Below are 15,398 nucleotides of genomic sequence, written 5' to 3' on the forward strand. Positions count from 1 at the left end.
AGACTTTTGTTTTAACATATATAGCCAAGTAGCACGACTAAAATCATCAACAATGGTTAAAAAATAACAATAACCATCACAGTTGGAACTGAAAAAGGACCCCATGTATCTATATGAATCAATTCAAAAGGTTTTTCTTTCATGTGATTCATTGATTTAAAAGGTAAATGTTTTTGTTTAGACAAATGACAAACATGACAATGACTTTTATTTTTATTTATCTTTAACTTTGGTAACAACATAATATCATATAGAGTTTCTATTTTAGCTACAGACGGATGTCCTAATCTTTTGTGCCATACATCAGAGTTATTCGTAGAAATAGAGCAAACTGACTTACCTTGAAATGCAGAACAACACACATTAACCAGAGATTTATCCTGACTCAAGACATAAAGGTTCGCGACTTGACTACCTTTCCCAATCATTAGGTCCTAAGTAAGAGCCTGTATCATGCATTCATCGGAAGTAAACTCACTTTAGAATTCAGAGATTAGTTATAACACTAACACTCAACAAATTGAATTTAAACTCAGGTATATGCAACACATTATGAAGAGACAATGAATCCGTAAGTTGAATGTAGCCAGTACCATCTATCTTAACTGTTTGACCATTAGGTAATCTAACAAAGGTTTTATCTAAGGGTTTATAATCTCTATAGAGATTTCCTTCATGAGTGACATGATGACTAGCCTTTGATCTATAACCCAAGCTCTAAAAGACAACTCAGTTTCATGAGGTATAGAGGAAGTTAACATATCATAGAAAGTGAAATCATATAAAGAGAGAAATATACCAGATATCTGTGAGATAGTTGGTACGGAGGCAGAAGTCGAAGCTATGGCTTTCTCAGGGCATGAAGTGACGCTAGAAGACTGAAGCTTAAAACTCAAATAAGAAATCATCTGTTGGAGTTGTTCTTTCGATATATCATCATTGACAATCTCCTTGGCTTGATCCTTACTCTCTTCTATCTGACCAGCACTAGCTAGATTTGTGCTTCCCACATAGTTGTTCTTCTTCGCCCTTGGATGACCAGGAGGATATCCATGCAGCTTGTAGCACTTATCCGCAAATGTCCAATGCGAGAACAATGGGAACACTTTGGTTTCTGAAAATTTCCTTGAGCTAGTTAGATTGAATTCTGATCCGGGATCACAGCTTGAGACTGGAAAGCAATAGGGTTTGAGTTTGGTCTGGAAGACACACCTACTACTCTATGACTCTCATCTTGATCCAATATGTTGTAGATCTCATTCAATCCTGGTCGAGGCTTCATGTTCAATATCTGGCTCCTGATATTGTTGAAATCATCATTCAATCCCATGAGAAACTGTATGATTCGACTTGTATCAGCTTCTTCAAGTAACTCTTTGACCTGATCGCAATCACATCTCTTCACAGTCCTGGACTTCGTGTTAGCTAACTGTTCCCACAACGTCTTCTTCTTTGTGAAGTAGCTGGATAAATCAAGCTGACCTTGCCTCAGAGTCATCACGGCTTGTTCTAACTGATATCTCCTTGGTAAATTGTTTACTTTAAACCTTGTAAACAAATCGTTCCACATCTCAACAGCATCTTGATAGTAGAGAATACTATCATATATCTCCTTACTCACAACATTAAGAATCCATGATTTCACCATACTATTGCATCTACTCCAGATCTTGAAATCGTAATCACTCTCGCATGGTCTAGGTAAGGATCCATCGATAAAACTAAGTTTATTCGTAGCATCTAGACTAATCCTCATCGCTATAGCCCAGCTATTGTAGTTCGTTCCATCTAGAGTATGAGCAACAATCATCAAACCTGGATAATCAGAGGATTGAAGACTTAACGGACTATCGAAGGCTTCAGATGACCTCGACATAGATCCTTGACCTCCATATCCATCAGATCTAAGAGAACGTTTGTTGGTGCGGGAATTAGCACCCCCAACATACCGATCTAAACCCGTTAAGAGAACCGATCATCTAAACCGGGAACTCGACCTGGGTTTGGACTTCATCCCTGAAGGCCCAATAACACCGAGAGGCCCACTGCCAAGGTGACGAACCGACACTTCAACTCGCCCTGCGGCTGGCCTAGCAAGAAGGGAAAGACTTTCCTAATCAGTTCGCCTGATTTTAGGAAAGTCAATATATTTAATATATTCGAATATATTCAATAGATCTTTGAATACCTATAAATAGAGGGCAATCCTTGTAAGATCATCCAAATCTTAATACAAAAACCCTAATTCCTCTTTGTTCTTGAGCAAAACCTAACTTGTTTCTCAAGAGATTTCATTTCTCCTTTTCTTGTCTACTTTGATCCAAGTTCGTTAAGAGATTGTTATTGAATTTGTTTCTCTCCTAAACAAATTCATTGTGAGAAACACCAGTTTCTATAATTGGCGCTAGAAGGAGGGGCCTAAGTTCTAAAAACACTTCTTTTCTAGATCTTATCACAAAGAAGCAAGAGCCAATACCATGTCTTCAATCTCCAACAACGATGCCACCAACGCAACCGCCCCACATCAAGATGACCCAACGAACCGGGCAACCAACCCTCAGGACGTCGCCGCGGATCCACCTGTCGCTGCACCCACCACGCGCGTCTACACACAGACGGGTATTCGCCGCACTTCGGCTAACCCAGCAGATGAGTCCGCAGCACCTTCCGACGGAGTGGAGGAGGTTGAGATACCCCACCACGGGGGTCAGGAGACCGACGAGGTGCCACCAGTCAACGGAACTGTCGAAAGACAGGGATCGCCTGCGCGAATTGCCCAACCTTCCCAGTTCGTCACCATGGACGATCTCCGTCACATGTTCGGAACGATCTCCATGGACCTCTTCCAGGCGATCTCCGCAACAAATCAACGGCTAGATACGATGGGGCACAGCGCACCCCCACCACGTCAACAGAACGAGACACCATCACAGGAGGTTCGGAGGAACGAGCCTCTAATCTGCCACCTGTTCAGCGACCCGCCGTCCTCAACTTTCCGGTTCCCGAACCAGCACGTACCATCGGCACTCGCATCAGGGGCACAGCCTCGGCTGGGGCAACCTTCAAAGAGAGATCCGGCCACACCTTCCTGCCGCGAGCTGGAAGACATGCACCCCAAGATCAAAGCTATGGGGTCCCTCCTCCACCGAGCTGTCAGCTCGGCACCTAAGATCGATAGAATGTTCGAGGCCACGCAGCAATCTCCATTCACCCAGCGCATCTTGGAAACCTACGTTCCGAACGTAAAGATAAGAGTTCCAACTTACAGTGGAACGAAGGATCCAATGAAGCATCTGACCTCGTTCATGGCAACCATCTCCAAAGCTAGGTTCACCGAGGAGCAGAAAGACGCCGGCCAGTGCCAATTGTTCGTCGACAGCCTGGTAAAAAATGCAGTGATATGGTTTTCCTATATCCCCCGGGCACAATCGACTGTTTCGAACAACTGTCGACAGCCTTCCTATGGAATTATCGGGTGTTCATACAACGCGACGCTTCCAGTGCCGAGCTATGGTAGATAGTCCAAGAGCCCGATGAACCCCTTCGGAAGTACCTCACCCGATTCAAGGAAAAGTACGCCACTATAACGGTCACTGAGGACGTCGCAATCGCTGCCTTCAAGAAAGGACTCATTTCTGGCTCCCGATTGCACGTGGATCTCAATATCACGGAAGCCACTGACCTGGACGAAGCCCTTCATCGAGGATTTCGCGTTGCTTACGTTGAGGAAGACGAGGAGAAAAGAGCCAATAAGCTCCCTCCTCCTCGCCCAGCCGTGGCCAAAGAAAAGAGTCGTGAAACCTATGAGGAACCTCGGAAGCACCACGACCCGAGGGACCCCAAGCGCGGAGTGGTCAACGCGATATCCAAGGATGAAGGACAAAACACCGCCTCTTCCGATACACAAGAGGAGCTATACTGCGATTTTCATATGTTCGGCGGCCACTCAACAGCTGAGTGCAAGCACCTATCCAATTACTTATATGAGAAGTACCTATCCGGCGAAATAAGCTGTGTATGAACCTAAAGCTTCTCGCGGCGGCTGCGGAGGACGAGGTCGAGGAGGAAGGTTTGGGTGATCCAACCCTGACCGAGGTCAGAAGGGCGCCAACCAACCCAATAGCACACCAGACACTCCGCAGCAGCCACCTCCCGCCGATCAGCAGACGCCGGTGCTAGTGGAAGTCCCCCAAACACCATCCAAGCGTCAAAAAGGACAGCAGAGCGATCAAGCGGCACCTCGGGGTCGTATCTCTATGATCATCGATCAGACCAATGAATGCCCGGATTCTGTCCGAGCGCTGAAAAAGCGAGCGCGTCAGATCTATAACGTTCAGGCGACTTCCGAAGAAGAAGCGCTAAGCACTGACCCCATCGCGTTCACAGCGGAAGACGCCAAGGGGATCCATCACCCTCATAACGACCCCCTAGTGGTAGAAGTCAGGATGGGCGAGTTCTACGTAGAACGTGTCTTAGTAGACACTGGTAGCACGGTTAACGTCATGTTCTCGCAAACAATGGGGAAAATGGGTGTCGCACCGGAGCAAATCAAACCGGGAGGCAGAACGCTGACCGGGTACGATGGCGTAGCCAAAACGTCGATGGGCGACGTAAAACTGCAAGTCCAAACTGGTGGCGTAACACGCAAGACCAAGTTCGTGGTCATAGACGCCCCACCAATCTACAACGCCATCTTAGGCTCACCCTGGATCTACTCCATGCAGGCAGTTCCTTCCACCTATCATCTCTGCCTAAAATTCCCAACGGCTGCGGGAATTTATACGTTGTATGGCGACCATAAGATGGCTAGGACCTGTTCCGTTCTCGAGAAAAAACAAAGGCGGAAGGACGACGCATAGCAATTACAGGGTGAGGATCACTCCGTCGATCCTCATAAACCAGAACGAGATCGGCTGAAGGCCACAGGATGCCGAATCATACAAGTTAACATCGACGGAACAGACCCCTCCCGGGCCGAACTCGACGAAAGACTCAAGACCGAGCTGGTAGCGCTTCTGAGATCGCAATCCTTGACGTTCGCCTAGTCCACTAAAGATATGGTAGGCATCGATCCGTCGGTCACATGCCATAAACTGAATATCGATCCCACTTTCAAACCAGTTCAGCAGAAACGACGGCGTCTCGGTACCGATCGAGCAAAGGCAGTGCAGGATGAAGTCAAGCGACTCCTGAAAGCCGATCAGATAACGGAAGTACAGTACCCCGACTGGCTGGCCAATCCGGTGGTGGTCAAGAAAAAGAACGGTAAATGGCGAGTCTGCGTTGACTTCACCGACCTCAATAAGGCATGTCCCAAGGACTGCTTCCCGTTACCTCATATCGACCGACTCGTGGAGGCCACAGCAGGTAACCAACTCCTCTCGTTCATGGATGCTTTCTCCGGATATAATCAGATCGTGATGAGCCCAGCCGATCGTGAGAAAACCGCATTCATCACGGATAGAGGAACCTACTGCTACAAGGTGATGCCATTCGGCCTGAAAAACGCAGGGGCGACCTACCAACGCCTGTTCAACACGATGTTCGCCGACCTGTTAGGAATAACGATGGAAGTCTACATTGACGATATGCTGGTCAAATCCCTCATAGCAGAACAACACGTCCAACACCTCACCGAATGCTTCGACATCCTAGATCGATTCCAGATGAAGTTAAATCCCACCAAGTGGAATTTCGGGGTTTCCTCGGGGGAATTCTTGGGATATATCATCACAGAACGCGGAATCAAGGCAAACACCAAAACAGATTGAAGCGGTGCTGGGACTCCCATCGCCAACCAACAAACGAGAGGTACATCGCTTAACAGGTTGAGTTGCCGCGCTAAACCGTTTCATCGCCCAATCGACGGACAAGTGTCTCCCATTTTATCAGCTTCTTCGGGGCAATAAAGACTTTCATTGGGACGACGCCTGTGAAGCTGCCTTCATACAGCTTAAGCAGTACCTGACCAATCAGCCGGTTCTCGTAAAGCCCGAGGTAAGCAGTATCTCCGTCTCCAGCTTGGCGGTAAGCGGGGTGCTAGTCCGAGATGACCGCGGCGATCAGCGACCAATATTCTACACAAGCAAGGCTCTCAACGATGCGGAGACACGCTACCCAACCTTGGAAACACTCGCTCTCGCCTTGATCGTCGCTGCTCGGAAGCTACCACCTTACTTCCAGTCGCACTCCATTGTCGTGTTAACCGACCAGCCGCTCCGGACGGTCCTTCACCGCCTCCTTCAGTCCGGGCGAATTGCGAAGTGGGCAATCGAGCTAAGCAAGTACGATATCGAATATCGTTCTTGCCCGAGCTTAAAGTCACAGGTCCTAGCGGATTTCATTACCGAACTATCCCCTAACCTCGAAGAGACCATATCTAAGGAGGAACCCTTGACGTTGTTCACCGATGGCTCCTCTTCCAACCAAGGATCTGGCGTTGGGATTATACTCCGACGGCTCCTCTTCCAACCAAGGATCCTCGAGCAAGCAATAAAACTTGGCTTCAAGGCATTAAAAATGAGACCGAGTACGAAGCCGTCCTAGCCGGACTACGGTTAGCTCAAGGTCTGGGGGTAACTAGCATCCAAGTTTTCTGCGACTCCCAGCTAGTGGTTAGCCAGTTTAGTGGGGAGTACGGCGCTAAGAACGGGCGCATGGAGGCATATCGCCAGTTATTCCGGACTCTTTCCGCACAGTTCGCCTCGTTTGAACTAATCAAAGTCCCGAGGAGCGAAAACGCGTCAGCAGACGTTCTCGCCGCCCTGGCAAATTGTTCCGACCCAAGTCTGCGGCGAATGATCTCAATCGAGTGTATCGAAGCTCCCAGCATCGACCACGTTGACGTGACGTACACCATCAGCGACGCCGTAGACCCAATATATGTCGATCCACCCGTCCAGGAGCCGGTGGAAGTAATACAACCGCCAGACGATTGGCAGCTCGAAATAAAGAAGTACATCGAGGACGGTAGGGTCCCGGAGGATCGCTGGCAAGCTCGCCGGTTGAAGGCTCGATGCGCACACTACGCCATGATGGGCAGCAACCTCTTCCAACGCAGTTCGTCCGGAGTCCTTCTCACATGCGTCAATCGAGAGGAAGCGGAACGAATAATGACAGAGGTCCATGAAGGCGATGGCGGAAACCATTCCGGAGGGCGTGCACTCGCGTTGAAAATCAAGAAGGATGGTCATTACTGGCCGACCATGGTTGCTGATTGCAAGGCATTTACCGCGAAATGCGAACCTTGCCAACGCCACGGACAGATGAAACATGTACCTCCCGAGCTGCTAAACACCGTCACCGCGCCATATCCCTTCATGCGTTGGGCGATGGATCTCGTCGGCCCACTACCCCCATCAAGGTCAAAGAAGTTCCTCTTGGTCCTGACTGATTATTTCACCAAATGGGTGGAAGCAGACTCGTTTAACAAAATACAGTCACTGGACGTCACCAACTTCATCTGGAAGAACATCATCTGCCGCCATGGGCTCCCTTACGAGATCGTCACCGACAACGGAACATAGTTCACCTCTCTTATCACTAGACGCTTCTTAGGAAAATGGGGAATACGTTTGAGTACCTCGACCCCCCAGTACCCTCAGGGAAACGGCCAAGCCGAGGCAACCAACAAAACCATCATAGACGGATTGAAGAAACGTCTCAGACTCAAGAAAGGGGCATGGGCAGATCAACTCGACGGCGTGCTTTGGTCCTATCGGACTACCCCACGATGAGCTATGGGGCAATCTCCGTTTTCGTTAGCATACGGCATCGAGGCTCTGGCCCCAGCCGAAGCTGGAGTGCCTACATTACGCCGCGCTATGCTGGTCGACGATTCCAAGCTCAACGACAGCATGATGCTCGATAACATTGATTTCGCCGAAGAATTGCGCAATCAAGCTCTCGTCCGGATCCAGAATTACCAGAATGCCGCGTTTAAGTATTACAATAAAGCTGTCCGCCATAGCAGATTTAATGAGGGCGACCTGGTGTTGCACGAGGTGTACGAGAATACAAAGGAGACCAACGCTAGCAAACTCGGTGCTCGCTGGGAAGGGCTGTATCTCATCTCCAAGATAATTCGCCCCGGAGTGTACGAGCTCCTCACCATGGAAGGCAAGCAGATAAAAAACTCTTGGAACGCGGCTCACCTCAAACGATACTACTACTAGACCATTTGATTAAACTCGGTTTTTGAAAGTATGTATACTACGAACTATGACTGGCTTGATCCCGAATTTCGGGTACGTAGGCAGCCCTTGATTTCTTTTACAAGATCTCGAGGGCACAGCTAGGAAAACAATAAGATTTCTTTTATCCTGAAAGAACTTGTTATTTCAATTTATGACTGCCATCTCACCACATACAAAGAGTATTCGACATCGGCATATCGCCCTAGAATGACGGTGCATATTAAAAAAAAAAAGAGAGAGAGAGAGCTACAAGCAAGAAAAAGTGACGATCTAATGCAATAATAGGTCTTCTAGTCTCGGGAAGCAGATGCGAAGTGTGACCCCCTCCTGTGATCTCAACCTCCTCGGCGATTCACAGGCGCAGAGCTCGAGAGGTCAGACTCCAACGGCTCCTCAACGGCTATGCCTTCCAGATATGCTCGCCAGTGTCAACGCTCCCGCCTCAGCTCTTCTAGCCGACCTGCTGGCACTTCTGCCCCCTTGTCCGCCATTTCCTCCAAAAACGCGCATGGACCCTCCACAGTACGACTCTCCCGGTAATGATGATCAGTGGCCTCCAGGTGAAGGATGTATTGGCGTAACCTCTCTATACGACCCCTGTAGATCGGGATTTCCGCAACATGCAGATTCTCCGATTCGCCTAACTGCTCGTAGTCGCCCTCCGGCAGGTCGGGTAATAAGGTCCTGGCGACCTCCCCCTCACATCGATCACGATCGACAAGTAGTCGGGTCATGCGCCAGCTCGCCAGATAGAAGCCTCTGGCGATGAGCTCGTCAAGAACCAAGATGGTTCCTTCCAGGCGGCAGACCTGGTAGATGAGATCGTATTTCAGACGAAACGCCTTGATATATGAGCTCATCCGCTGACAGTAGGCTCGGTAGATGCGAATCTCTCTTTGCATGGGGTCCTCCTCAATGTCCACGACGAGTTCGTGGGATGGGGGCGAAACCGCCTCTTCTATGGGAAGGGCGATATTCGCTGCGTCCCGAGACTCTTCCACCAATTAAATTGCATTGTGAAACCGCGTCTGTATTTAATGCAGCGGTTACGCCTCGGGAATGAGCAAAAAAAAAAAAAAAGAAAAAAACCTACTCAGTTCGGAACCGAACCACTCGACATCTCGGTCAGGTGATCGACCTACTCTCCATCAGGAGATGAATCGGACCCAGAGAATTCTGTTCGGAATTGTTCCGATCGTAAGCCTCCGGCGCGAGGCACATCGAGCCCAGAGAATTCTTCTAGACAAGAGATAAACCGAACTCAGAGAATTCTTTGGAATTGTTTCGTAAGTTCCAGCTCGGACAAATGTAAGCCGAACCCAGAGTTATAAATTTCGCTTTTTCGCTTTCCGAAATGGGAAAAAGAGGGTAAGCCGAGGCATCATACCTCGCCCCTCGTTTAAAAAAAAAAAACACACACACACACACTCGTGTTTGGGCTAAACTGCCCTCACAAAGGGTTATTCAGTGTAAGCCGGGAGACGTCTCGCCTCGTTTGAATTTCCAATTTTAATAAAAAAGAAACTTTATTGCAAGGATGAATTGTCTGAACAGGACAAATGCGACAGAGAATTAGGAAATAAAATATAACGAAAGGATGAGATCGCCAAAGCATGTCAACTATCCAGGTCAAGTCCGGCGTCAATCTTCCTGGTATCAGCTTTAAGTCGCTTCGGCATGGGCCATAGGAGTTGAAATCCCGTTTTCTCCCAGTCAGCAGGATGCGACTCCAATGCCCTGATCTTTTGCTCGGCCTCGTCCATACGAGCAACGGCTTTTCCTCTCTTTGCCCTTAAGGAGGTGATCTCTGCATCCAATGCCGCCAAACGGTCATCGATTTCATTCTTCTTCATGTGGTGATAATACAGCTTGTGGCATTGTTCGCGGTGCACGGATTCGATCTGCACACAAGGTCGTCGATCAATAAAGATTTGTTATGATAAATTCGCATAGATAAAACTAGGGTTCGTTACCTGGCGAACAAAGGCATGAGCAGCAGCAGCTTCAATGTTGTTGGCACGTCTGCTCGTGTAAAACGTCTTCACCTTGGAGGGCATGAACTCGCCGCTCAAAGAAAAACTTGGTTCGCTGGGAATCGAGTTCTCCGACCGATAGCACTCATTGCAGTAGTCGATCAAGCACTGCGGCATGTCCGCCACCCTGTTCAGACCATTTTCGATCCAGAACCCTTGGTGGGATTCGAGCAGCATAAGTTTGAAAAGCAGTTCACTTCGCGACTGCTCTATTGCGGCTAATCGCTCGCGGTACTCGGAATGGCGTTCTTTGATGCGGGAGAGGAAGGTCTCTAATTCCAGCCTCTTCTCCGGACTAACACGAAACATTAGCATCCAGGGAGCTTGGGTGTTCGGGTAAAAGGGCATCCCTCGCTCAATGGCTTCCGAGTTTGAGAACGTCGGGACATCGCTCCTCACCTCGACTGAAGAAGCAGTACTGGCAACAGAACTCGGCATCTCGAAATTATTTCGTCAAAGTTACGGTAAAATCAAGGATGGGGCAACCATATTTATACTAATCCTAGACGAAACATTTCCAATTTCGATATTGGAAAATTACCATTTTCATTGTCTGACAAAAAGGCGATATTCCGTGCAAGCGCAAAAAGGAAATTTCCAAAAGAAAAAGAGAAGTCAGTCGCCAAATAGGCAGCAATATCACAAAGTCTTAAAAAGGAAAATACAAAAAGAAAGGAGAACAGAACGCGTTCCTAGGGGACGCTGTCTGACAGATCGGCCCAGAAAAGCCCGGCATTGGAGCCGTACGGGTGTCGAACGGAATCAGGAGCCGTAGTTCCAGATTGAAGCAATCCAATGCCAAGTTGGTTTGGAGACATGTCGAGATCGCCTTCTCCGAACTGTAGGAGGTCTAACGCTTCCACCTCATTCCGAGCAATCTCTTGCTTTTCCTTGATCTCGGCAATTAGATTGTCCGGAATGGATGCACAGTTCTTCAGAAGATAATCCATAATCTCCTCAAACCCGTGTGCTTAGTTGAGAACATCCTCTTTCGGACGGGCGATCTCCTGCTCACGCAGGTAATCCTTTACCTTGTCAAGTCGGCGCTGCGCTTTCTTCGTGGTGCCCTCAACCTTGGCTTGGCGATCTAGGCGAATTCGTCTCATTTCTGACTCGAGCTTTGCCCCAAGATCCTCGAACTGCCTCGTCAACTCGGCCTTCTCTTCCCCCAGAGCTTTCTCCTGCGATTCCAGCTCGGCAACCCTCTTTTCCAGGTTTTTGCAGTCCTGCTCCTTATTCGCGAGAAGATCTTTCAGCTCCTTGATCCTCTCGCTCTTTAACTTATCCGCCTCTCGGAGATTCTCCAAGCACTCCTTTATCTTATCGAACTCGGTCTCTGCAGAGGTCATCGATTTGACGCGCCTATCGTACATAAGAGTGAGTGTAGATATGTAGGCGGCGGTCTGCATTTCGAAGCGGAACAAAGTGAGAATCCAAATGTGCGATACAAATATATATAAGGAGGGCAATGTGATTCGAACCGAAAGGGCGGACTGAGCGGTTTGGACTTATTGGTCTCTGAATTCCAGTTCGTCGAGCGGCGGCAGCATGACCGAAGACGGCTTCTTTGTTGCACACAAGAGGTGTTTCCCCAAAATAGTCGTAGCGAAATTGGTCAGTTCGACCAGCCGCGCGTTCAACTCGGAAGTGGTCATATGATTCGAAGCCGGCCTCTTCCGTGGAGCATTTCCGACCTGTCCCCTGGGCGGATTCTTTTCCTTTGCCCTTCTCTTTGTTTTTGTCTTTCTTGGACTTTTTCTTTTTTTAACCACCATTCGATTCAGTGGCGATCTGAACTGCGATGATCGGCTCCATCGGTGGAGGAGGAGATGAGTCATTGGGAGCTACGTTTTCATCTTCAAAAGCAGGATCTGGGAGCTCGTCACCATCTTCAATGTTGATGAATTCATTTCCGGTTTGCTCTAATTCGGGATTGGCAGTCTGTTCTTCGTGTGGATCCACAGATTGGAGCATCTCGGCGACGACAATTGTGGTTGGTGGGACCTCGGAAGTTTGACCCAACGAGCTTGCGAAGCTGGCGAACTGCGTTCTTGCCTTGCCCATTGCTGCTTCCATGCGACGTCGAGAGATTTGACTCCAGCTACGGTCTGCTACACTGAGAAGAGAGTCCTTGACGTGTTCAAATCTGGAAGGTAGTCCCTGAGTTGAAGAAGGGCGAGCTGTAAAACACACGAAATTTAAAATCAGGTCAGAACGAGATTGTCCGATTTAGCAAAATAAAGAACGAGACGATACCCGGCGAATCGTTCCATACTCTTCGGCGGCCGCATTTCGGATTTTCAAAGGAGCGGTCGTCAACTCGGACAAAGAAATAGCAAGCTCTCAACTTCTTGAAGTTACTGGCTATTCTTGAAGTTTGTCAGCTGTTCAAAGCATTCTATTTCGAGAAAAACCTCAGCTTCGGCCGCGATTGTGAGGGCGGCGACGAAGTTGCAGATACTCCCTGGGGTAAGTTAGCATATCGGAATTTTGCGACAATGGGCATATTGGGTGAGCAAATTAGGAAGAGGGAAGAACAACCGGCATTGGGAGAAGAATCCCTCATATAAGCAGATATACCCGAGAGGCGGAGTCCACAGACGCTGGTGATCTCCAGGGATAATAATATGAACACCAGAATTGGACAGGCCACATGAATTCATCAGATCGCCAACCGACTTAGCAGTGTTGGTCGTCTTCTCGCGCCCAATGTAACCTCGGTGATCTCGGAGAGGAAGGAGGTTGTCGATCATGGCGTCATCAGGAGCAAGTCGGACTTTTTCACCATTTGAGTTGTCAGGTGGGAGATCGGAGATTGACGCAGCATTTCCGTGACCTTCGCGATCATCTTCATCGATCAAAGAGGGTATTGGAATCTCGTTGGATCTGCGCCTTGAGGAGCATTCGGCCTATTCTGGTCTACTCGGCATCTCGCCTCAGACCGATCTGATAGCATTCGGAGGTTGCCTACTGGAGTTCTTGCGGATCAACGGTTCACTTCTGGTAGCCGACGAGGAAGCCATGGCCGAGGTGAAGAACAATGCAGATCGCCGAAGAGTGTAGAAAAACTGACGAGTAACAAAGTAATTAAGGGCGAAGAGAGAAGGAGAGCGAAGTAATTACCTTTTGACGAAATGGCGAAAAGTGAAAACAATCGGTGGATATCGAGTATTTATAGAAGGGAGTGGGCAGCAACCCTACGCGGAGTCATAATTGCCTATCTACCCTATGCGACGTTTCAGTTTCCGAATTGATAGACGCAACGTATCGGACACGTGTCACCCGACTAGAGGATGGCGAAGCGGCGCAATAATCAAGGAAATTAGATTCGGATCTCTTTACAGATTAAATCAGATATTCTCTCTTAAAGTCCGGTCATTCGAATTAACTTCTGAATGTACCGAACTGAGGGGGGACTAATTGTTGGTGCGGGAATTAGCACCCCCAACATACCGATCTAAACCCGTTAAGAGAACCGATCATCTAAACCGGGAACTCGACCTGGGTTTGGACTTCATCCCTGAAGGCCCAATAACACCGAGAGGCCCACTGCCGAGGTGACGAACCGACACTTCAACTCGCCCTGCGGCTGACCTAGCAAGAAGGGAAAGACTTTCCTAATCAGTTCGCCTGATTTTAGGAAAGTCAATATCTTTAATATATTCGAATATATTAATTAGATCTTTGAATACCTATAAATAGAGGGCAATCCTCTCATTGTAAGATCATCCAATTCTTAATACAAAAACCCTAATTCCTCTTTGTTCTTGAGCAAAACCTAACTTGTTTCTCAAGAGATTTCATTTCTCATTTTCTTGTCTACTTTGATCCAAGTTCTTTAAGAGATTGTTATTGAATTTGTTTCTCTCCTAAACAAATTCATTGTGAGAAACACCAGTTTCTACAACGTTGTTGTTTTGCCATTTCCATCTCTGGATCTTCAACTACAACTGATCCGCGAGAGATCCTCGCAGCAGATGCTTCAGTCTCAGGTGTTTCACTTGGATTTCTCAATTTTCCCTCTTTCTTCACCATTTTCGCAAAAATCAAAGGAACGGAAGAAGATCCGTTGATGATAGAAGCGTTTCGCCGGTGAAATTATGGAGAATTTGATGAAGAAGATGATGAAATCACAGAGAATTGCGGAAGAATTGCTCTGATACCATAATAGAGTTTGAGAGCAAAGAGAATTTGTGAAATGATTTTCTTCTCTATTCAACAGGTGTGTTATATACATCAAATTACAGTAAACCGGATTAAACTAAACCAAAGAACTAATTACAATTAAATAACTAAACCGGGTAACTATTTCACTCCTAATATCCCTTTCTCTCCCCCTTGATCAGAAGTTCTCTCATGGCCGCTTATCTCTTTGCTTCTAAGGGAGTTCGATTGAGAAGAAAAGCTACAACGGCGGTGGCTTAGCTTGGGATGAGAGCAATACAACAACGAAAACAGCCACGATGCCAACAACAACAAGCCAACGATAATGATGGTGAGCTCCGATGGGGTTAGCGTTCCCAACTCTCCCCTCTCGCCAGAAACAAAGACGGCGCCATACGTATGTATTTACATGTACACGAGATATAAGCAAAACGAAAAACCCTTGTCTTTTGTTCTTTTGATGGCAATAGGGCCTAATGGGCTGCAATTTCAAAATGGCTTACGTTCTAATATTGGAGTGTTACACCTCACCTTCTCCATAGATCACTCTCGGATTTAACAGGGATTGAGCGCCACAGAACATCCATATTGGAACAGAGAGGTTGAACCTCAGTAATTATCTTTGTTTCAAGGAGGAGGCCGGATCGGTAGGATCAGACTCGAACCTCTAGATTCCGTCGCGAGCCCTCAGTAGAATCCTTTTCGCACTACTATGCACGTCAGATTCACGATCACCATGGATAAAGTATATTAAAAAAACAAATANAAAAAAAAAAAAAAAAAAAATGGTAAAAACAAAAATAAACACAAAACACGTTGTAACTGTTATAAAATGGATAATAACTTTTGTGATTATCCATCCCATACTTCTCCTTTAAGTAACTTAGGCTCCAAGTAACTTTGATCCTATCTCTTCATATATTTTATTATTTACTTCTTATCTAAGTAATTTATACTTATCCTGTTTTAGCTTGGACACAAAGCTACTGTACTATATATATATATG

At 47.4% G+C, this 15,398-nt stretch overlaps 1 protein-coding gene across 1 annotated transcript; it reads right to left on the reverse strand.

Annotated features, from left to right (window-relative positions):
- LOC104789374 lies at positions 642-1,876 on the reverse strand. Its single transcript, XM_010515082.1, has 2 exons — positions 1,213-1,876; positions 642-1,114 (listed from the first exon to the last, which is right to left on the reverse strand). The coding sequence occupies exons 1-2, from the start codon at positions 1,874-1,876 to the stop codon at positions 642-644; spliced, it is 1,137 nt and encodes a 378-aa protein (XP_010513384.1).

Source organism: Camelina sativa, chromosome 5 (assembly GCF_000633955.1).
Source record: "Camelina sativa cultivar DH55 chromosome 5, Cs, whole genome shotgun sequence".
In the NCBI taxonomy this organism is placed as follows: domain Eukaryota; kingdom Viridiplantae; phylum Streptophyta; class Magnoliopsida; order Brassicales; family Brassicaceae; genus Camelina; species Camelina sativa.